The sequence below is a fragment of the Drosophila grimshawi genome, unplaced genomic scaffold, assembly GCF_018153295.1.
Source record: "Drosophila grimshawi isolate 15287-2541.00 unplaced genomic scaffold, ASM1815329v1 contig_848, whole genome shotgun sequence".
Lineage (NCBI taxonomy): Eukaryota > Metazoa > Arthropoda > Insecta > Diptera > Drosophilidae > Drosophila > Drosophila grimshawi.
In genome coordinates this window covers 10,324,489-10,348,758 of record NW_025063692.1, presented here as the reverse complement: position 1 = coordinate 10,348,758, position 24,270 = coordinate 10,324,489, and the positions used below count along the sequence as shown (strand labels likewise).

At 38.4% G+C, this 24,270-nt stretch overlaps 1 protein-coding gene across 1 annotated transcript; it reads left to right on the top strand.

Annotated features, from left to right (window-relative positions):
• Nucleotides 1–21,370: 21,370 nt before the first annotated feature.
• Nucleotides 21,371–24,258, top strand: LOC6565935 (mitoguardin). The gene is made up of 3 exons (XM_001992409.2): nucleotides 21,371–21,751; nucleotides 21,807–23,042; nucleotides 23,630–24,258. Exons 1-3 carry the CDS (start codon nucleotides 21,686–21,688, stop codon nucleotides 23,936–23,938), a joined length of 1,611 nt encoding a protein of 536 aa, XP_001992445.1. The 5' UTR covers nucleotides 21,371–21,685; the 3' UTR covers nucleotides 23,939–24,258.
• The last annotated feature ends 12 nt before the right edge of the window (nucleotides 24,259–24,270 follow it).

Sequence of the window (24,270 nt, the reverse complement as noted above, 5' to 3'; positions counted from 1 at the left end):
ATAAAATTTAAAAACTGAAAACAAAAAGCGTATTCAATGCAAAAAAAAAGATTAAAAATATTTTGTTTGCAAGTTGGTATTTAAGATCGGACTACGCCAGCGGCCATAGATTCGCAACTTGACTTGATGCCTTCAAAAACAAATATAAAATTTGATTTTTGTCAGTATAATTGTTACATACATTGCAATATTACATCATTTTCTGTCACGATATTGGTCAGAATCGAAGGAGCGTTATTCAATTCAGATTCCAACAGCGGCCAGGCGCTAGTAAAAATGTTAAAACATTAAGCAGCCCATAAATACGCCTTTATTAGGGCTTTTAGCTACCGTTTACGTCTACAGCGACCGATTGGGATCGTAATCCATTAATGATTATACAAATAGTAGTACTACCTGCAATAATAATATCATAATACTCACATACGTTCGTTGGCCGCTCGGACTTTGGAAATGCCCGGCAAACCGATAAGCTTCGGTGGGTGCATATTGTGGAAAGCGGGTATACGACATACAATGTAATATGGCACTAATATAATTTCCCGGTTACCAAGCGAATTTACTTTATTGTATGGCCATCAAGAGCTGATGATGTGTGTGGTCGCAATCCAACCCGACATGACAAAATTCGCTGGAGACAAAATTGCATGTAGTGGGTCATGTCAATTGTTATATGTCTGTATGATGTACAGTTTATATACATAGTATGTGTCTACAACAAAATCAAATCACATCAATAGAGACAATCAGCAATCGTAGGACACGGCATGACGTAGCCCCTCGTTACTCTCAATAGGTGAGTGCACATAATTTGCGCAAATAAAGAACTTGAAGTCAAGTATATATTTTGGAGTATCTCATAAAATAAACAAGTGCTTTTCGAATAAACGACAAATTAAATTACTCATCAATGAGCTCTGAAAAACCCTCAAGAGCTACGAATCAAATACTATACACATATACATAGACATATACATATACATATGTGTATGTACGTGAATATGTATTCAATTTCAACTAGTGCGCCATTAACTTCTGAGTATTCCATTTGACATCTGAAAATTGAGATACTCAATTATCAAAAAATAATCGAAGCTCATAATACTGTTGAATTCATTAAGAAATCATTCTAAATGTAGTTGAAAACAATTTCAATTTGTGTAAATAAATGACTTTGATGTGCTTCCCGCAATTCATTTAAAGTTTTTTATTCATTGACAAGTGAATATGAATCACATTTGAAATTGGGCTCAGCCACAAGCAAAAGAATATTCAATAATTATAATCATTTTAAAAATTAAATATTTATTAAAATTTGAATTAAATTCAGTTAATTTATTAAGAATTCGAATTTAAAATTGAGATGTTTTTTAATTTATCCAGTCAACTATTGACATTTAAGTTCTGCGGTTTACCATAGTTAATATACCAAGTGGAAGGGTATTCACACCATAACAATAACCATACCGAAAATTAATAAACATCGAGTGCCTGGTCATATATCTTCACAACAACAAGAGCAGCATTTATACACAGGCCATAAACTCAACGATTACTGATGTACCATAAATAATGTATATTCCTATGATTGCTTTAGTTGTTCATTTTTATTAGATTTATCAACAAATGGGAGCTCCACATACGAATTTACTTATTTAAATGAGCTTTAAGTGCTGTACTTAAAAACAAACAAGATATAAATGCATTCTTATGCTTTGAGGAGATTATAGACCCTTGCAGGTCCTGCTCACATTTAAGAATAGAACGATGTTTATAAGCTCTTCATCATAATTTGAGCAAAATTAGAAAAGTTGTAACTAGTGGCTGGAAAATTGCTTACCAATCTTCTGAGAAGACTATCACTGAAACAATATAAAGCAAAGTTGAATAAATGCATTTATTTTAATATACATAATTTAAATTAAGTAATCACGATTGTTATAAAAATTGGGACTGAAATAATATTTTTAGACTTGATATATTTTTTTAAATATTACAAATTAAATTCTAATTGAACAATACTTTTAGAATTTGCTAATAACTGGTTATATTTCACTGATAACTGGCAATAGTTCATGTTGATCATATATTTATATTTATTATTATATTTATATTTGCAATTTCGACAGGCTCCATAAAAATACCTCCGCAAGTAATTGGCTTATAAATTTCGATTGTTTGAAATCGCAATTTGCCTCCTTGGGATGCCATTAAATTTATTTGCATACAGATTTGGCTATCGCACAGGATGTTGATTATACGGGGCATTAGCTGGGTACATTTCAGCACCACAATTTACCACTATGATCTAGATTAGACGTAATAACTGCTCAAGACTGATATTGCACGGCAGCGACTATTTTGAGTTAACACAATAATAAACTTTCTGTATTTTATTATTATTCTTTTTCTATTCGTTATTATTGTTGCTCGCTTTGCTTTCAGATAAGCTCCCAGAAGGTACAAACTGATTGCCTCCGCTTATGAATGTGTGTCCGAGCCGTATCAGCAATATGTCTCACACTGCCGGACAACTTGGCCAGCAATCGTGACTACGTACATACATACATACATGCATACATACATACATACATATATTGACACATTGGTCAGCATGCGTGGACGTCATGTCAAGAACAAACGTTTGGTCTTATCAATTTCAACACCAGCACGCGGCAAGCGGTTGATGGATGGATGCGGTGTGCAGGTGCCTACCAAAGCTGGAAGAGGAAGCAGGCTACGTTCCAACTACGTAGGCGATTCTGTAGATAGATCTGACCCACAATCGACATTTCAATTGAGTACACACTTAACATCTGGCCGGAAAAAATATAGTAAGATTATCATATTTAGTACGGGTTCCTACTATAAACTGTTTTTTTTTCACATTTGTAATACTACTAAAAATAAATAGGGGCACCTTACTACTTCCTATGTGGATCCGAAAAATGAATAGAGTCCTCTTACCTATTTGAAAGAAAAATAGTCGGAGGTTTTCGATCATCATGTTACAAAGACACAGAGGAAAAATTATAAAAAAAATTTTAATACACATTTATTGGTATTACAAAATAGGCATCTAAAAAGTGTCTTATGGTATAAGTATTTTAAAATGTTTTCAGAACATTATTAATTAATGAACAACATTGTTTTAACAAATCGATTTCTATAAAAATAGATTCTTTTTGAGCATATACAAATTTTGGCTTGTAATCCTCTCAATTATCATTTTTGGCAGCTTCGATCTCTCTTCGAAGCTATATGATATAGCAAGTCCGATCCAGATCCGACATGTTAACTACCAGCAGAAAAATTTAATAAAATGCCAAAATTGCTCTAAAACTAAGGGTTTATTTCGCACTGGATAACACAGATAGATGGACATAACTATATCGACTCTAGTAGCGATGTGCATCAAAAATGATGTATTCCTTACTTTATGGGACAGGAAACGTTTCCTTCAATGAGAAAAACTATTTAACCCTCTGCAAGGAATTTATTTGAAATATCTTTTACTTAATTGTGATGTAAGGTTTCCAGGGATTTTTCTTCAAATAGCTTCTACATAATTCCGATGTATACACTATGATTATAATAGGGATTAACAATTGTAAAAATTAAGCAGGCTAAAAATGTCTTGCTAATTCAAATGTGCTTGCCTTGAATTCATTTGCTGTTGCGTAGGCACATTGAAATACGATCTCATCATCAAGTGAGCAAATACTTGGCAAAAACTTGTAATTGGGTAATGAGAACAAGGTAAGGTAAATGGATGGACAACAACAACAACAACAAGACGAAGAAAAATACATATGATGAACACTTGAATTCAAACAGAGAGACCCAAGCACTTGTCAACAATTCCCAAGAACAAGGAGTACGTAGAATGTCATGTGAATTGAACGCCACTTACAACACTTAATCAGCGCCGATTTCTGTCGGTTAAAATGTCAGTTGTTGTTGTTGTTTCAGTTGTTGTTATTGTTCAAATTTGGCATTGATAAAGTTGGCAGACGGTGCCAGACAACGGCAGCACAATAACACAAATAACGACGGCATTGATTCGAATGTGGTCAGTTTATAATGAAAAATTGATTAACGCTATATTGTATGATATTGATACTAGAACAAATAAATAAAATGTAATATAAATGTATATGTATCTGTATCTATATATATATGCACACTTCTCAGTCGTTGGAATAAATAAATTGATCACAGAAAAAAGAAGGAACTATTATCTCAGCACGGAAATGACTATATGGATTTCAGTCTAGTGCTAAAGCTGATCAATAATATATACTCGTATGGGGTTGAAGACGTTTAACTTAGTGCGTTGTAAATCTGAAAACACAATTAAATACCCTCTAGCAGGGTATCAAAATGGTAAATCAGTGAACAGAAATGTAGAAATTAAACAGGCCGAGTGAAGGCAGTAAAGCAAACAAATGAGATTACAATTAATAAAATAATCGATAAGTGCACGAGCTGTGCTCCATTGCTGGTTCTACTCGCCAAGCACTTCTCTTGATTTCAATACACAATTTCTTTTTATTATTATTTTTATTTTTTATTTGTGATTGTAGGCCATAGTTAATTGCGTTTTTTGATTTAACAACGCCCACTGCGATTCAGCAGGCACTTGAGCTGGCGTTCCCCGGTGCTCCAAGTCCATGTCCAATGGATTCGTCTACTCGTATCTGGAGTATTGTTGTTGCGTGTGAAATGCTCAAATGACATTTAATTGGCATACGTAATGCGCCGGCACTTGTTCCAAGTGGGCGTCAACCATTTCCATGTATGATTTATCAATTGAACATTTTCGCGGACTTCGCTTGCCCCCCACACACACACACACATATATATATATATATATATATGTATATATAAATGGGGGCTGGCCATTAGATAAGCCGCCCATGCAGTCAATTTCCATTGGTCTAAGCAGTTATTGGCTTACTCTCATTCACAGCTAATTTCAATACGAATACAACAGCAAATGATAAGCGATTGAAAGTTTCTAATATCCCTAAGTGAAAAGTAAGAGCATTTTGAAAGTTATCCAGATTATCACTTTTAAGCTGTTTGCGTTTGTAATAGAAAATTGGGAAAAACAAAAATCAGAACTAAATTCCAAATTCCATTCAAAGAATTGCAAATTTACAATCGCTGTAAATAGTTAGTTTACTCTTAATTTTAACTAAGTTACTAATCCTTAATATTTGTTCGTCTAACTGTAGCAAATTGAAATTGCATTAAAGTTTATTTTCTTTTTGAAATGTTGAATTATTTTTTATTTTATTTTTATTTGATGTACTAAAATGTACAAATATTATATTACACTTGAAATATTAGTTAAAAATCAAATACACTTTAATTTTAAATCTGTTTAAATCTGATTAATTTCTTAAATGTTATATGTCTCTTACAAATATTATATAAACTTAAATAAAAAGAGGCTTAGGCTCATTTCGTGAATGACATATGAAAACCATAATAATATATTGAAAAATGTTGGATAGTTATTTTTAGTTTTAAAGACATGTAGTTAATAATATTAGTAAATGATATAAAAAAAAGCTATGTTCATAGACAGATAGCTATTTATTCAAATGGATGCACAAATATTTCCCGAAAGAATAATAAGTTCCCCTGTGCAGAACTCGCTGGACATATTTAAGGGTGGAGGGGCCTTACAAAGACATCTTTTCAATTAGTTGACAATGGATTGAATTCTCGGCTTGACTGTTGTCCGCAAATAAAATGCAATTTTAATGACAAAACTCTCACACGTTGTGGCATGTGGCATGGCTACAAAGTCGCAATTCTAATTAGCCAACGTGCTGCAATAAAGCGCCGGAAAACATCGCCCTGGGGCGCCGCGTCGAGGTGTGCTGGGAAACTGCGGAATTGTTTCGGTTCGGTTTGGTACGGTTCGGTTCGGTTGGGTTGAGTTTACTGTGGGTTTGCTTTCGTTTTGGTTGGGTTACGGAGGGAAAGGGACGGTTTTGTCTGCATTGTGTGGGTGGCTTGCAAATCAAATCAAATTAAGTCAAAGTTGATGGCGCATTTTACAGTTGTTGCCATCCCCAGAGTATGGATGGGTAGCCAGTGGGAGGATGTGGTTGGGGAGAATGAAAAATTTAATAACGCCTTTCGATGTTGTTCTTGTTGTTGCTGTTGTTGCTGTTGTTGCTGTTGTTGCTGTTGTTGTTGTTGTTGTTGTTGTTGCCGCCTGCGGTTGTTTGCTGTTCATTTCGCGGCCATCGTCATTATCTGCATGTAATTTCTCATTTTCATAGTCAATTAAGTCAATCACACGCCCTTTTAGCCACCGCAGCGACGCCGTCGTCGTCGTTGTCGTCGTCGCCGTCGTCGTCAGCGTCGGCGTTGATGTTGCCATCGGCTTGAAAGCCACCCTGCAAATTAACACGTCGTCGCCGCAGTTGTTGTTCTTATTATTGTTGCTGCTGCTGCTGTTGTTGTTGTTGTTGTCGTGGGTTGCTGGTTTGTTGAATTGGTGGGTTGATGGGCGATGGGCCTTTCGTGTGTTGGCGGACTTATGTGCTGGTGGCGAGGGTTCCGTTTCCGTTGCCAGCGTTGCCTTTTGTTTATTTGTAACGCAATGCAGCGGCGCGTTCATTGCTCAATTTTCATCGATGTTGCCAAAATTACGTATTCATAGTTTGGCCAGCAAATGCACCACCACCACGACCACCACCACAGCCAGCATTACGAATACCATTACCAATACCACGAAGCAACAAAAACAACAACAAAGCAGCAAACGCATCCAACAACAGGCCGTTACCAGGACCAGCTCAATAACTGTAACAATTTCAAGCACTAAAAGGACACGTGGCAGCTGCTTTTAAAATTGAATTTCCTGCATGTAATCTTGTCGAGTCAATTGTTTCTGCGTGGGCCCTGCTCGGGACAGGGGGCAAACCCGACCCTTTGCCTTTACCCCACCCACCCAACCTCCACCCTCTGTGTGTGTGTTGTTCTCGATGTTGTTTTTCGGTTGAATCGCACACGTGCAACTTCTGGGTGTGCAGACGCGTGCGCCTTACCCCCTCCCCGCTCCTTCTTCCCCTTCCAACGCTCTTACATTGCGCACCAGTCACACTTCTTTATTTATGAAGATGCGGCCAATATGTTGACTATTTGTGAACACCTCCCACTCTCCCCGAGCAGAGTAACAGGAGCAACATGAATAAGGGAATAAGGCATAGATGGGTGTTAGGCGGTGTTATGTGCTTAGCCATTGGCATTGTGGCCAGGATTAGCTTTTGACTTCAGACACCTAACCACAATTTTTTGGCGGGGGGAAGGGGAACAAGAGCTAATTGTTAAAAGCTAACTCAAGAAATAAATTCATTCACATTGGAAACAAATATGGGTAGATACTAATTTATTAATGGCAATCTAGTCCGATACGATGATAAATTAAATTTATAGCATGACTATGCCATACAGAAATATTTTTAATAAATAGTTCTTGTTGTATAACTAACTATACAACATTTATAAACACTTAATATGCATATATCAATAAAAAATGAAATGAAATCACCCTAAATGAATATATATCATAACATAAAATATATATAGAAAAACCATTGGAACTAATTCAAAAATTGAATCTCAATTTTATATATTTATATTTTATAACTTTAATAAAACTGATTCAAAGGAAAAAACATCAATGAATATCAAATGTCAAAAAGTTTTCAACAAAAATTCAAACCATATTTTAAAAAATTTAAACAAATTCTCTACTCTACTTCTCTGTTGTAATAAGCAGCATATAGAATGAGTTGATTTTGAAATCTATTTGCCACCACTCCCACAACTTGAGAATTCACACGAACTGATGATTCGCAGTTCATTTGTGCCATAATTAACATGTCAAAAGCGAAGGGAAATGGGCGAAGGGAAAACCTTTCGATTCTATTCCAACATACCCCCGAAAACGGGAGCACTTTATGGCCCAAGTTGCGTGTCTCGCAACGTTTGCCATTTAAAAGCCACCAAACATCAATTTAAATATTGCATTACAATGATTTGCATAAAGGGCAGCGAGCCAAGCAGACTGAGTGAATGAGTGATTGAATGAGTGTGTGAATGGAGTCGCTGTCTCATAGCTCAAAGCCAACAAGTTCTAATGATATACATACATATACATATGCATACATATATACATAAATATATATATATGGGAAATGTGCTCAAAGACTAGGTTACCCTGTACAGATTTGTATGCGTCACAAAACTACCCTCTCAGTCCTAATGAGATGCCGCGAATAAATGCACTTGAATATACCACAAGTAAAGCGACACACGTTGTCCTGCTAAATGTTTCTTAGTTTTTGATTAACTATATACGTTCTTTAGATATATATATATATAAGTATATATATATACCAAAAATCTGTAGAATGCCTTTACTCACCAGCAGGGCATAACAAACACAAAGAAGGAAAACCAATTGCAAGTTTTTGCTCATCATTTGACAAATATATAGAACAAAAATTGTAAATGAAAAGAAAGTATAATTATATGTAAAAACAAATATATATAAAAAAGTTACAATGCATATATATATTATACATATGAGCATTAATGACTTTTTACAATGTATTTGACTTTATTTCTTGTCAACCGACAGAAATTGTCCTGCTAAAGGTTTCTTGATTTTGATCAAACTATATCTACATAGTAACATTTGACATTAACTACCTTTTTTTTTTAAAAAAAATTAACAAATTTCAAGCATGTACAGATTGATTAAATAACTTATTATTTAGTGACCACTTTGCATAATATAAATAAAAATGCACAGTTTATATCCGACGGGATTACAGAACATATCGGAGTATATAAAAAATGAAAAAAAGCGCAAAACATATTAGATATATTAGATTAGATATATATAAGTTATTCAAATTAAATAATATTTAAAAAAAAGAAATCGGTATATTTCTTATACATACATATACCAAACAGTCAGCAAGCAAAGAAGTAAGTTCGAATATGCTTCATTGATAGTTGGAATATACTTGAGATCTGTTACATAAATGTTCACTACTTAATACAGCCATTTTCTTCACATTTTCGTGTCGAGGATATGAAAACCATTAAACCAATATAAATTTGCACTTTCACATGACCTCGCGTCGGCGGTTGGCGGTTGGCGGTTGCTATTCCTCCTCAATATTGGTGGCTCAGTCTGCCTGTCTTTGTTTAAGTATGTGTGTGTGTGTGTGTGTGGTGTGGTATTTGTTGGCTAATTTGAATATGCCGAAACTCGAGCGTGTGTGTGTTTAATGCTTCCCACGATATTGATATGACTTTGTCGTGCCGCTGGGGGTCGCTTCAAATCAAAATTCAAATCAACAAACAATAGAGTGGTAGCAGCCATTAGCGGCAGCAACGGACGTCAATTCAGTCATTAACCAGGGGGAAAATTCACACGTGCAACACCTGAGCAGTGGCATGATCATTTTTTGCCCTTATCCCACTTCGATTGCCGCTCAGATCCTGGCTCCTGGCTCAGATCAACAGAATTGCTAAAACAAAAAATACGAATAAAGAAAAAACGGGGTCAATTATTTATCCTTTGATTTTGATTGCATTACTATTTGTAAATATGTACACAAGAGCAAACACCAAAAAGCAAAACAAACAGCGATTTGTATGCAAACACAGTGAAACTCCGCAGTGAACGAGTCGAGGGTGCAGTCGACGCTTGTCGCACAATAGACAAATCAATCAATAGGCATTCTTAACCTCGACCTCGTCCTCGTCCTCGTCCTCGTCCTCGTCCTCGTCCTCGTCGTGGTCGTTCACGTCACAACATTTGGGCGCCGCCACTGAGGAGTAGTCAGCAATTAACTGGCCGCGCATTTTGAACCCGAACCACACACCAAACGGAAGTCATTAAATTGGCCATTCAAAAAAGGGTTGCGGTGAGCGGTGAATGGTGAATGGTGAACTGTGAGCGGTTCACGGCTGCCACGTCGCGACGTGTGCTGCCTAATTGCACCAGAGTGGGAGTCACACGACCAGTGGCTCAACATGAAATTCGAGTAGAATCAGCCGACAGATGCCCCAAGTTGTTGCAACGTGACATGAAGTTGCTGTGGCAGAGATCGACAGCTCAGCTCAGCTCAAAACTCGAGTAAGGCATCATTAAAAGAAGACGAAGAAAATACATATACATAAAATATTAACTTAAATTTGGAGCCATCATGAAACCTAAAAAAAAAATCTATATCGATTTTTTGCTGCAGCAATTTGTTCCACTAATTTCAATATGTTCATATAATATATAGACATTTTTCGCAAATACTTACCAGTCGTAGGAATTATTGCTTACTCAATATATTAGTCAGTTTGTACTTATTTGAGCATTGTTTTCCTTATACTTAAGACTTAAACAGAGAACAATTTCTACGAAATTTTATGTTTAGATTTTTGTAAAACGGTTTTTCACAATTTTCCGATACTGTGAATTGTATTTCCCAAATTACTGTCTGAGTCTACCGTTTACCGCGCTCTACAAATAAACTTCCGTGATATTGCCAGTAAGACTTTAACTCTTTTTTCCACGTGTGAACATATAAATCATAGATCATAGATTCCCTACTACTTATTGGTTACCAATATATACTTACTATTGGACTACCATATACCTATGCACATTTCTTAAAGGTCACTCCCATAACCTTTTGCCATCTGCCTAAACAATAAAGATGTTTTTTCACAGAGTTTTAGCTAGCTTGAGCAAATTAATAATAAAAATAAATAGTTGTATTTGTATTTCGATGATCACCTTATGATATCTAGTATTTCGTTGGCTTGGAGTATAAACTATGGCATAAACTATCCAATACAAAAGTTCGTACAAACAATGACAATGCCAGAGAATGGGACAACATGCAGGACACTGGACAGTGGACATGGACGAAGTAACGAGGCACCAAGTGCCACATAAATCACTGGTGCGAGTCGGACTCGTAGTGAGTGGCGTGGTGGGATGGGGGCAAGCATAATTGACATCAACAATAACTAACAATGATGTCAACTTGTAATTGAATTGATTGACAATATTTTATATGGAAGTAGAATGGACCAAGTATAGTTGACATTTCCGAGTCAGTCGGCCCCGTTGGGCATTAATGATAAAATTTGTTTAGATTAGCATTAATGGATCCCGCTCGACGCACAATGATGGCCAACAACATGATGTTAAGGGGCTCTGACCCTGACTGTGTTCCCCTGTCCCAGAGCCTGCCCCTGACTCTGTCCTTGTATCGACGACTCTGACGCACAGGACACGGGCGAGTGGCTGGTTGGCCATAAAAAACGATAAGACGACTATTCAATAAAAATACTTTGAGCGGAAAAACAAACTTGAATGGCGATAAAAAAAAAAAAGAAAAAAAAGAAAGAAAGAAAGATGTACGAAATACACAAGCATCGATAAGGGTCACAACATCGGCATACAACTCAAGTCCGGCACCCACTCCGCCCACTCGATTTGAACAGCTTGTGCCAGAAGGAGGAGGACAGGGACAATATGTGCCATGGCAGCGGCACCCTTCAGTTGCGCTGCGCTTTTTAGTTAATGAAATCGTTTGCTAAATGAAACGTAAAGCCAAAGGCAACAAACATCAGCCAAATGGGATAACGGCCACCCGAAATCAAGTCAATCCTTTTTGTGTATTAGCAGCAGCAACAGCAACAGCAGCAGCAACAGCAGCAGCAACAGCAATAGCAACAGTAAAGCAGCAGTAATAGTTTCAGCCAAGCGGAAGCGGAAATGTGTCGCCGTTCAATACCAGCGTCAAGATTTTAAAATCAAATTTGAAGTTTTTTTTGTTTTTTTTTGGTTGATTTCAAAATATCAGCCACAAAATGAGTTTAAAGCCACTTCAAATTGATATTTGGTACTCGGCCCTGGCCACATTCGATTTGATGTGGCTAACTGTGTGTGCGTTTCCGTTTCCGGTTTCAGATTCGCTTTCGCTTTTATGCTGTGGTCTGCACTCGGCCATTGCGATTAATTTGTTGATTTATTAAATACGGAAGGGTTGCTTAATTCCCTCCAGTCAGATAAACAGACAGACAGAGTCTTATTCATGTCCAGGCGAGAGATTTTGACAGTTGCCCCAAAAGTTGGGTTGCCAGAGCTGTGCTATGCTGCAAAGTGGTTCGCAAATGCCAAGATATGTAATTAAATAATTGAAAATACAACTAATTTAAGGAATGTAATAATTTATATAATATGCATATGTAAAAAGATATATATATACATATATTTATTTGGCAATGGGACAAAATAAATCAAACACAAAACATTAATGCAGTGCAGGGCATTCGCTGTGCCTGTCTTGGCCCAGGCTTCGAATGATTCTACTTTTGCTGCTATTGTTGTTGTAGCGATCTGTTAACTGCGACCCGGGCGCTGACAGCAGCCAATTACTGCAATGTATTCTCAGTCAGGACAGCGCCGTTATACTTGCTCCAGTCCCAGTCCCAGTCCCAGCCCCAGTCCCAGACCAGGTCCAAGTCCAAGTTCTGGTCGCAGTCATATCTTTTGCATTTGCATTCGAATTTGTATTAGTTTTTTTGTGTTTGTATTTGTGATTGTACTTGTTGTCTGGTTATCAACACACACTTCCGGAACTTAATGGCCTGAATCCTTTTGCTGCTGCTGCTGCCTTGATTTGCCTTTTTGAGTTTCTGTGTTATTGCTGCCGCCAAATTTGTTTGCCGCCGTTATTTGCCCAGGACACTTGTAAAGTGCATTGGCCTGTAATAATGCCATGTCCAATTCAGTTTGTTGTTTGTTTTCATGCCCTGAGCCCATAAATAGTAACAGAGAGAGAGAGAGAGAGAGAGATAGAGGGAGAGAGTCGAAGAGAAAGTCAAAATAAAATATTTATTATATATTTTCCGACGCATTCTGATTTTGTTGCCGTATGTTATTTGAATATCCTAAAGTCTTCAAATAGCAATCTAAAGAAACGATATGCTTAAAGCGTATGTGCTTGTCCCCTAGTCTAATTACAGGGTATACGCCTGTCGATTACGTTCGTCCAACTAAAACTTCGTTGTTTTTTCCATTATTTGTCTTCTGGGTTGCCTGCTCTCGTAATTATTTTGAATCGTTCTCGTGCTCGTATATCTTACAGTTTGTGTAAATCATTTGCAGCGTTGACTTTGAATTATGGAAAAATTGGCAAATTTACGAGCATTGCTCTTGGAATCGGAATTGAAATTGGAACTGGATTGGCCTGGACTCGGTTTATTCGGCATTATTCGACTGCTGCTTATGTTGTTATTCTAACACTGTTTGTTCTGTTATCATCCGCTGCGACTGCCGGCATTGGCATTGTTGCCATTGTTTGCATTGTTTGTCATGTTTATTAAACGCAATTTACACGCTTTGTTTTTAATGCGCTTTTGATGAAGCCATCATGTCACATTACATCAAAAGTAGCAGCAGCAGCATCAGCAAGCTGCGCATCAAGTTGCCCATTCGTCCTGCAATGTGTGAGGGTGTTAACACACACAAACACACACAAACACACACATACACACATACACACACACACATAGTATACAATAACAACACAATAAAACAACACAAATCTCCAGGCAGTCATCTCTATCCCCATTTTCATCTCCGACTCCCGACCCGGCCATTTAGCAGCACGTCTCACTGCAAAAATCTCATAAACACTTTCCTCCTGCTTGGGCTGGGCGAACAAATTGAAATCTGGTTAGGCACAAGGGTGTTCTTCGAGGGTGTTGGTTGGGCAAAAGGGCGATGTGCGATGTGCGATTTGCGACGTCTAACTGCCAAAACAAACATTGAGCCAAAGGCAAAAGCGTTTTGGGCATTCATGAGTAGCTCACGCGGGCAACTCAAAGCGAACTAGTGGAAAATGGACAACTTGCTGGGCAGGAGGCGAGTGGGGGTGGGTGGGGGATATGGACCACATAGCCGGAACAGATCAAATCCCAACCCTAAATGATTCGACTCGCCCTGCTCCGTATACATATATGTATATTTATTAGTATGTTGCATTTAGCCTGATGCGTTACGTATTAGCCGACACGCACATGGACATGTCTGCTGTATGTGTGTGTATTGTTGGCCATCTATGGGTACATGATATCGTTATCCTCTTAACATATTTGGGCAGTCGACGAATGAGAGCAGTTAGCCGTATCTATGTAAATTGATTTCGATGTGTAATGACTCACAGAGTAGTCAAGATTGTATCGAACATTGAATATCAACAAGAATTTAGTGGTTATGAAGCGAAATTGCGTGCGTTAATATTGATGCTCAAATTTTATATATATTTTATATATATGCAGATTAAGTGAATAGCCTTTAATAATTTCTTGAAGATGTGACTCTATAGTCAATACAATTGTGGCGAAAAGTGATAAATAATAAATATCTAAAATTGTATTACAAAGTGGCCATTGAGGCTCAGCTCTCTCGCTCTCGCACTCCATCTCTCTCTCTCTATCTTCAATATATCCTGAGTAAATCTTTTAGCTTGTTTTAAACTTCAGCACTTAGTACAGATATATATAAAAATTTTAGTAAATATATATTTTGTATATATATAAAAAATACAAATTAATTTTAATTATTTTACATAGCTACAAAAAAGTCAAAGTCAACACAAAATAAACTCAATTGAAAGCCTTTTAAGGCCTTTGCATTTGATATGATCCTTAATTTGTATATATTTTCAAAATCAATGCAAAAATGATCTGCATTAAAGAGACCCACTTGGGAATGTCCTTAAGGACCTTCTAAACAAACTCAAGTGCATTGAAAACGAACTCGAATCCAAAATTTATTGGTCATTATCATCTATGAATGGGCCAAAACGAAGCCGGCTTGTTCAGATTTCAATGGGATGAGAAGAACGGCAGTGGAAATGGGCTGGGAAATGGAAGATGCTGACAACAAATAGAAGAAAAAAAAGGAAGAGTAAAGTCAATTCAGCCACTTGCTCATTGTCATTGCACTGAGAGTTGTTTTTTTAGTGCTGCCTCAGCATCAACAGCAACAGCAACAGCCACAGCAACAACAATAACAACAACAAGAACAACAAAAGCAAACAGCGACAATGGCAATGTGTCATGCTTGTTGATTTGTAAGGATGCATCGCAGCCGTTGTCAGTTGTATTGACCGGAAAATCATAAAGCTCTTTGTGCCCGGTACCAGCAGAGGGCCATAGAGGAAGTCAGATGGAAGCGGCCGCGTCATGTTCATGAACCAGCCGACCCCCGTCTTGGCCTCTGGTCATTTTGTTTCATCATCGCAGTTGCCACTCATTTTTTGTGTGATTCGATCTCTCCTTGTGCGCAAACCGGAAATGTTGCCCAGTGCATTCAATCTTTGTCGTTTGCTCTTCGATTTTCTATTACATAATTATAATCCTTTCTTTCTTCATTTTTTTTTTTGTGACTTGTCTTGTAGTTTTGGAGTTTTTGAGTTTTTGTCTAAAGTCTCAGCATGCTTCCGCCGCAAAAGTTGTTCTTTATTATGGAAAACTGTTTATAAGTTGACAGGCAGTAAACAGGATTTGCTCAGACGCAATCGGAAATGCTAAGACGCCGACTTCTATCCATTGGGGTCGTTGATCGAAAAATTAACATTCAACCATATGACAGGAAGTCAACTTTATCGAATCTCTCTCTCTCTCTCTCTCTCACACACACACTCTCTCTCTCATGCTATCTATCTCTTTTTTTCTCTCGCTGTGTGGTCTAGTTTTTAAAATTAGAACAAGTACACAAATTGCGCACATATCATTTTGTGAGATATACATGTATATAAGATCAGAAATATCACTTTGATTTGAATAAAATCTTTCTGATAGTGAAATGGTATTTTTCACTATATTTTACTCTAACTTCAATTATTATCAGCCATCTTTAATCTGCTAGTGGCTAAGACAAAGTTTATTTCGCGCTTATTCAAAATTTCCATTTCGAATGAATTTTGTTTTTATTAATTTATTTATTTAAATTGCGATTTTGAGCACTATTTCAAACTTGTTTTCATACGCAAATCAACCAGTAAAAAGAATTGAGTTAATTTCAAGTCTGATGTGGTTGATTTATTGACCAAATGTAATCAGACTAAAAGACTCGTTGTTAGTTGAAGATTGGGCCAAATATTTTCGAAATCTACAACGTTTTTCTTAAATATATGTAGTATATTACATATATATATTAATATTCATACTAGATATTTAAAACAAAAAAGCTTTATAGAGCTTTAGTGAATTTCTAGTTCAGCGCATCGATTCTGCTATGGCATCAACTGAAAATTAGTTTAAAAATTAGTTTCAAGCTTCGCAGCTGGCTAAAAATGGATCCCGACGCTGCTCGAAATATATATCGGAGTATATATAAAAAATATAACTGGCTTGGAGCCAGTGAAAGGCAAAATCATAAATAGAGTTCAGCAAACAATAAACGACAGACTTATTGAACACATTTCAATGAGAGTTTAAGAAAATCGCCAGAAATTGTTGAAGAATACAGTTGCCTTAATTCATATAATACTGAGATAGGGCATTATAAATTCGATTATGGTCAACTTTGGTCGAGCAAATGACCCATAAATGTCAGCGTCCATAAGAAATGATACGCACACAAAATATAATTTTGCTGCGCTTCTGGCTAGTCCTAAGTGACTGTCGGGGAATAGTCGGACACGCCGAACCACCGAACCACCGACCATTGAACGCACCACCGCCCGAAAAGCATATGGCATGCGCTTATCCTTTTATGAGTGCACATTAGCCATTATATGATGCCGTTATGATTTACGCCCCACCAACCACTAACCGGAGCCGGAGCCGGAGCCGGAGTTGAACCGACTCAACCCAGCCAAAAACCAAAACCAAAACCAAAGCCAAAGCACAACCCATCCACAAGCCATCCAAGGCACCATCGGTGAGCGTCGTCCGGTAAGTGCCACCGTTGTGCAGCTAAGTGGAAACTATAGATAGTATAATTGTAGTTGCAGTGTGAGGTGCATTGTCTCTGTGCCCGACTATTTTGTATATTAAAATGTTGGCGCATTGAAATTTATTTGCCGATTTCTTGATTTATGACATCGCATTTCTTTTATTTCACCGGACTCAAATGCGTTGGCCAAGCGCTCTGCTGTCCGTTGGTCAACAAATGATGCGTCAGCGTTCATTTCATGCCTTGCCATGTAGCACGCATTAAAACACACACACACACACACACACACACACACACACACACACACACACTTACTTCCCCACACATGCCCCAAAAAAAGACACAGCCCACACCCAAGCAAGGGTAATCGCTTAATTGAAAATGTCTCTTTGTGCGGTTTCTTGTTGTCACCAGGCACCAGTGGCAGGGGCAGGGGCAGGGGCACTACCGCACTACCTTCAGGTCGGTACGTGTCGTGGCTGGCAATTAACAGATTTACGTTGCTGCATTTGCAACTGAACTCTTTCATCTGAGATAGCACGATGATAATACAAAGATTTCTGAATTAACCAACCAAAGAGTGTCGCCTGACAATTAAAGCAGACAAAATCAAAAACTTTTCCGAGCAATTAATAGAATTGCTGCAAAATGAAATGAATATTTTCTTGTATATAATATAAATAATTTCAAAGCGTAAGACAAATATATTCTTAAAATTAGAAAGATTTTTGTTCTATTTCTTATACATTTTTTCTGAATAATATTTCTAAATTTTGATATTCTGAAAATAGAAATAGTAATAGTAACTAATATAAAAGTTCGCATAAAAAATGAAGGAGAAACTAGATTTTAACTTTAATTTTAGAAAAATGTGCCAAGGAAGTAAGAAAAGGAAAATAAGTGCTTTTAGAAGGACACAAACTTCCATCTTACTGTGAGCAATAAAATGCTTTTTGTAAAATTAAATTCTTTTCTATGCAACATGTTTGTTTTTCATTCAAACAAATTGAAGCTCATTTTCACTGATCTATATTTTTTATTTTTATAGAAGTCGAAGCAGGCCACCAAATATTAATAATTAATACAAACATGCAATTCTCAATCGTATATACAAATTTTTGTATACATTGTGGCACGCAAGTTGATAAAGCATTCAAAGATACGTCTCCAACCCGACAAAGTGTATGTATTCTTGATTCATATCTCTTGCCGAGTCGATATGGCTATATCCGTCGGTATTTCTGTTTCTATGCAAAGAAGTTCCTCAGTTTTCCAAGAAGATACTGTCAAAGGCGACCAGATTAGGTCACTATATCATACAGCTAAAATAGGAACAACCGCTTAAAAGATGAGTTCTAAGTCTTGGTATCAAAGTAGGCGTAGATAAACATGACATGTTTGTGCTACAATATAATTACGCAAATGTGAAATATTCAGCTAATAGCCCGTCGGAGAATAGAAATATCTAAGCTTATTTTACAAGAAACACAATTAACATATATATTTATATATACCTGCGACCGCATAAGATAAATCTATTCTTGATCAGCTGCACCAGCAGAGTCGATAAATCCATGTCTTTCTTCCTTTTGTATCCTATTTTTCTTAAATTAGTTGTATGCCCTCAGTTTTTGGGGCTATCTTTTGTATTTTTACTTCGGGAACTTATGACTTCGGATGTACTGAATGGGACCAGTCTCTCATATAGCAGCGATAGGAACAATCGGTCGAAATCGATCGATTGTATAATTCCACAATTGTGGATTATTCAGTTCACATCCAATCGTGAAAAAGTGCAGAAAAAGTTATTAATAATTCGAGGTGTGGTCTACAAGTTTATGTATGCCTAAGATGGCAGTTCTTTTTAGTTTTAGTTTTATTATTTCTTTCTTTTTTCATTCAATCCATAAGACTAGTGATGAATGAGCCGCAATTTCCCACCATTTTTATAGAGTAGGTCGCAGTCGAACGCTTTCCACAGTTGTTCTTAAAATGCGAATAAAATTTATTATTCATTATTGCTGCGTTTGCTCGCCAACCAACGGCTTTGCAGCACATTTGTTGCTGTCACCTCTCTCTGTCTCTCTCGCTCTATCTCTCTCTATCCAATGCTCAGTGTCTCTACTGCTCTCTCTCTCTCCCGCTCTCTCTGTCTCTCTCTGCCACTCTGTAGCTTAAGTTGCCGCACAGCAACAAACTTGCCGACACTTATTAGCCTCGAGTACATCAATCATCGGCTTGTTTTAATTTTAAAAAATCGCACGCTGTTCAGCTGACTCGTCCTGATCGTCCTGTTGTCGTGTTGTACAAAGAGGGGGAGTGGGGAGCAGAACGAAATGGTACGTCTGGTCTCCGCCAGGGGGTTGTGCGCAAGTTGTAGCACTTAATTAAATGCCACAGGCCACACGCCCCCTGTTGGGCGACGTTGCCGTGAATGGAATCCCGCCCACTGTGCAGCATGTGCGGTATCTCTTTCTGGCACAACCTTCTCTCTCTCCCTCTCTCTCAGTGTGTGTGTGTATCCTTGGGAAATTTCGAAAAGGCGCAAGGAAATTTTAGTATCACGTTTACAGACCGCCATTTTCTTTTGTTCTATTTTCACTTGAATTCACTTAGTGTTTTGGGCTCATGGTTCTTGCTGTGGTTCTGTGTCGGGGTTTGGGGTTGGTATTCGCTTCAAAATTCAACTTAAGCATTTTTCCTGTGGTCTACAGACAGACTTGGGTGGGATGGGTAGAATGGGGTGAGTTGGGTGTGGGCGTAACTGGCTTATCTGTCGGCACAAATATGCTTATGTGGCGCACAAGATTGATCTGTTTAATAAGCAACCTTAAATTTTGATTACGAAAAGTGTAAACCTTTTTTAATCTGCTTTTATATCCGCCATGAAAATATATTTCCAGCGCCTATCTTATTATGAATACAAATTCCGTAAGTCCCTGGATGAAATTTACAACGCTGAAAGCTCTAAAAAAAAACCTAACCGGCCAGTCATTTCTTATAAATATGCTTGTACTTTGTCAAATTCAAATTAATTAAATTCAGTTAAAGAGCCTTCAACGGAAAATACGTCGAATCTATAATTTAAGGTACTCTATACTTTTAAGTAACTACATAATATGTGCACAAGTACTAAATTATGTAACTTATTTAACTGGTTTTCCGTATTTTCCTATATTATTAATTGATTAAGATTTTTGTGGAAAATATAAGCAGTTGACTAATGAAATATATATTCAATTAACTGTTCTCAGTGTGATTTTTGTTGAAAATTAAGATTAAGGAAAACAACCCGTTTTGTTATCGGCAATTGTTTTTTGTTTTTTCATAAATAAACAATGATATTTGTAATTATGATCGTAATTATCTGGTGGTGTTCATCACTTAATCTAATCAAAAATGCAATTTTGCAGTTTTATCTCTAATCAGACGAAATAATATTTAATAACGCTATCCAAATCTGTGAACAAAAATAAAAAATGCTTAAACTGTAATTCAATAAATTCATTATAAATTTGCATGGAATTGAGAAAATGTGTATTTCACAGTAATTCAAATTTTCGCGCCCTGTCTTGTGTGTGTGTGAGTAAAAATGACAGCCTTGCCCAGATAGTCGTTAATTCAATAAGAAATTTAAGCACACAAAGCCAATGATGACGTCACAAAAGCATTTTAATCGCTTACAGTAATAATATGCATGCGCAATGTGTGCTAGTATTTTCTTATCTGGTTTTTAATTATCGAAATGGCCAACAGCTGATTTTTGTTCCTCTTTGATACAATTTAAAAAATGGCGCACAATTTGCGCTCAGATGTAAAGTAGTAAGAAAATCATAAGCTGTTAAGCTGCTGCTCTGATGTGCTGCTCACTTACTGCAATGTTATCGATTATTATTCAATAGCAGAGAAATGACATTGCTGTAAAGCGACTGCACAGTTGTGCTGCATTGAAACAGCTGACAAAGGGCGGAAAAATTTAAAAGAACAAAACTGGAAAATTCTCATACAAGTTATTTCCTATAACGTTAATGATATAAAAATAACGTAAGCCGAAGAGGGCACAGTTATATCGAAATTGACAAGTAACAAGATATTTCGATACAGCGTAGATGCGATGGCAAGCGCTATCACAGTACTTTTGGCATTGGCATTTTAATTTTAGCTTAAGGCGCAGCGTCAGCCGTTCACACTACAGTAGGTGTTAGCGGCTTGTGCCACTGCAAACGCAACAGACTCTGTTAACTTTGTAACAGTGTGAAAATACTCACAGTGCAATCGATACATCGATAGACGAATATCGGTACGCTTTTTTGTTGGCAATGGAATGCAGACAGTTCGCCGCTATTCGTATTTGTGGAGCAAACGTTGGACTGTGATGCAATTGTCGTGTTTTTTTGTTGAGTGAGAGAAAGTGAAAGTTGCGCTTGACTCTCTGTGGATACGCAACATCACAGCAACTTCACGCCTTTGCATGCTGAATGTGGACCCAATCCAAAAGGTCAACCAGCAGCAACAACAAACACGTGATCCACAAGGGAAGTGCGTAGGGGAGCAGGGAAAAGAGCGGCCAATGTGCACGCGACTTGAAAGTTGCGCGCGTAACTGGGCCACAGCCAGTCTAACCTCAAAGCGGTCCCAAATTATTCCACAGCGAGCTGAGCCATGAATCGCATGGCGCCCAGTTCGGGTTGGAGCATTCTGCCCTTTCGGGTCTCCACCACAACAAAAGTGAGTGAATCGCTGAATGGGAATCATTTCATGCTTAATCTTCAATCGCTTTCAGGTGGTGCTCTTCTCGCTGACTGCCGGTGTGGCGCTGATGGGCGTCCTCTCGCGTTTCCTGCGGCGCCGGAAGCCGCCGCGTCCACAGCGACGGGTGCGCAAATATACCGGACGACGGACACGGAACAGCATGCGCAGTCCCAATGATTTGGTATCGATAGCCGGCTCCAAGGCATCGGCACGTTCAGGCAGTCCCGTTGGCTCCACCGTCGCCTATTCGGATCGTTTGTCACTCGCCTCGGGCTCCATTGGCGCTGGCGCTCAGAATCAGCCGACGACGGTTGGCGTTGGGATTGGCATTGGTGCGGCTGGTGTCGTTACACAGCTGACGGCACAGCAGCTGGGCGTGATGGGCATGGAGGCGCTGGACACGGTGATTAACTTTTGGGAGGATGCACTGGCCGCACATTATTCCCCGGGCGGTATGCCCGCCTCGCTGACAACGGCCGAGGATTCGGAGTTCTGTCGTGAGATCCAGAATTTGCTGGAAATGTCATATACGCTGCAGGAGCAGAGCGAACTCCTCTTTCTCGATCAGCGGTCGGTGCTGTTTCGCGAGGAACATTCCATAGACGAAGCCGAGGAGGATGGCATGGCTGCGGCGACGGGGGCCATTGGTGACGATGACGATGATCGACGCTCCCGCAAATCGGGCAGCGTTTTGAGTCGCACCGGTTCCGATCCCAATTTCGATTCGGCAGAGAGTTTCGCCTCGGCCCTGGACCAGGTGGCCGATCTGCGAGAATTCGAGTCGTTTATTGAGACGGCGTACGAGGAGTATCCGCTGTTTCAGACGGCGCTCAAGCATCATGATGAATACACAGTGCCCTGTCGTACAATACGATCGGAGCTGATGCACTGCAGCAGCGACACCGAATATCTGGCGAAGCTGCACTGTGTACGGCTCGCCTTTCAATTTCTATTCAAAGATCCGGCGGTGGGCCAATGGATCTGCGATGCGGGCAGACAGATACTGACCGATCTGTTGTGCCTGAGCGACAAGGATACCAAAGAGTTCCTTGTCGGCTACGAGGATATGGTGAACTTCCTGCACGAGCCCAGCAATTGGCCGTGCATCCAAATGGAGCTGGAGCAGCGCAACGTCAAGGCAATGACATTCTACGACATTTGCCTCGACTTCATCATACTGGACTCGTTCCGTGACTTGGATGCGCCACCAGCCAGCGTTACGGCTGTCGTCCAGAATCGTTGGCTCTCCAATGGCTTCAAGGAGACGGTAAGCTTACAACTATGTCGGCAATAGCTCGCTAATCCACAGAGAAATCAGCGAGTGCCAAGTTTGAAATCTTAAATAGCATCTGCAAATATCTTAAATCCTTAAATCCAGCTCCAATTAATCATGATCGAGCTAATCTAACAGATGGCAAATTTCGTTTTCAACACTTGAGTTTTTCTTGAAATCAAATTTACAAGTGAATTTCCAGCAGTGTCGAATGATGATTCATTTAAAAATGAGCTATACACTTCCATAATTATCGATTAGATATCTTATAAATATATATTTGACTTGGCATGCATTCCTCATGTGCATATATATAAGTCTATATATAGCAAACCTAAATCGGACAAATACACTGAATACATAAGCCAAGCCACTACTCACAAATCGAGCTCATCGAATCGACGACTATATATATATATACATATATATCTATTTGTGTGCATATACTATCTAGTTGCTGATCAAATAACTTAAGCCCAAGGTCCAAGCAGACAGCACTTGAATTGAGCAAAATCTAAAGTGTATTTTATTGATATTATTGTGTTTAGTGAATTTATTGATTAATCTAAAATCATTTGCAGGCACTCACGACGGCTGTGTGGTCGGTGCTGAAGGCCAAGAAGCGTATGCTGAAATATCAGAATGGTTTTATGGCGCACTTCTATGTCATATCGGAGCAGATATCGCCGCTGATGGCCTGGGGCTTCTTCGGCCCCAATGAGAATCTGCGGGATATTTGCCATTACTTTCGGGAGCAGCTGCTCGCATTTCTCGCTGACATTTATAGCTTCCAGAAGAGTCGCTTCACCACCATCGAGGACTTTTCGCAGGATGTGCTCAAGCACATGCAGACGCGTGTCAACAATATTGGCGTCAAGTTTAGCCAGTAGAGGTGCACACACAGAGAGAGAGTGAGATAGAGAGAAACAGAGAGAGAGAGAGAGAGACAGAGCACAAGGGATATTCATGCTTGAAATGATGAATGATGAATGGATTCGGCAGGCCAAAGTTTTGGTTTATGTTTGATGGCAATCAAATTCAAATCACTTCATGCCACACACACACACACACATGTTGACTAATTTTAAAGCCACCTACACACATACACACACACACACACACACGCTTGTACACATGGACATTGACATTTATGATTAAGATTAAAGTCGCCAAAAACATTTGTAAAATAAAACTGTTTACTTGACTATCACACAATGCGAAA

Coding starts and splice junctions, on each gene's coding strand:
- LOC6565935 (XM_001992409.2), top strand. CDS start 21,686: ATGAATCGCATGGCGCCCAGTTCGGGTTGGAGCATTCTGCCCTTTCGG. Junction 21,752..21,806: donor GGGTCTCCACCACAACAAAA/GTGAGTGAATCG, acceptor AATCGCTTTCAG/GTGGTGCTCTTCTCGCTGAC. Junction 23,043..23,629: donor CCAATGGCTTCAAGGAGACG/GTAAGCTTACAA, acceptor AATCATTTGCAG/GCACTCACGACGGCTGTGTG.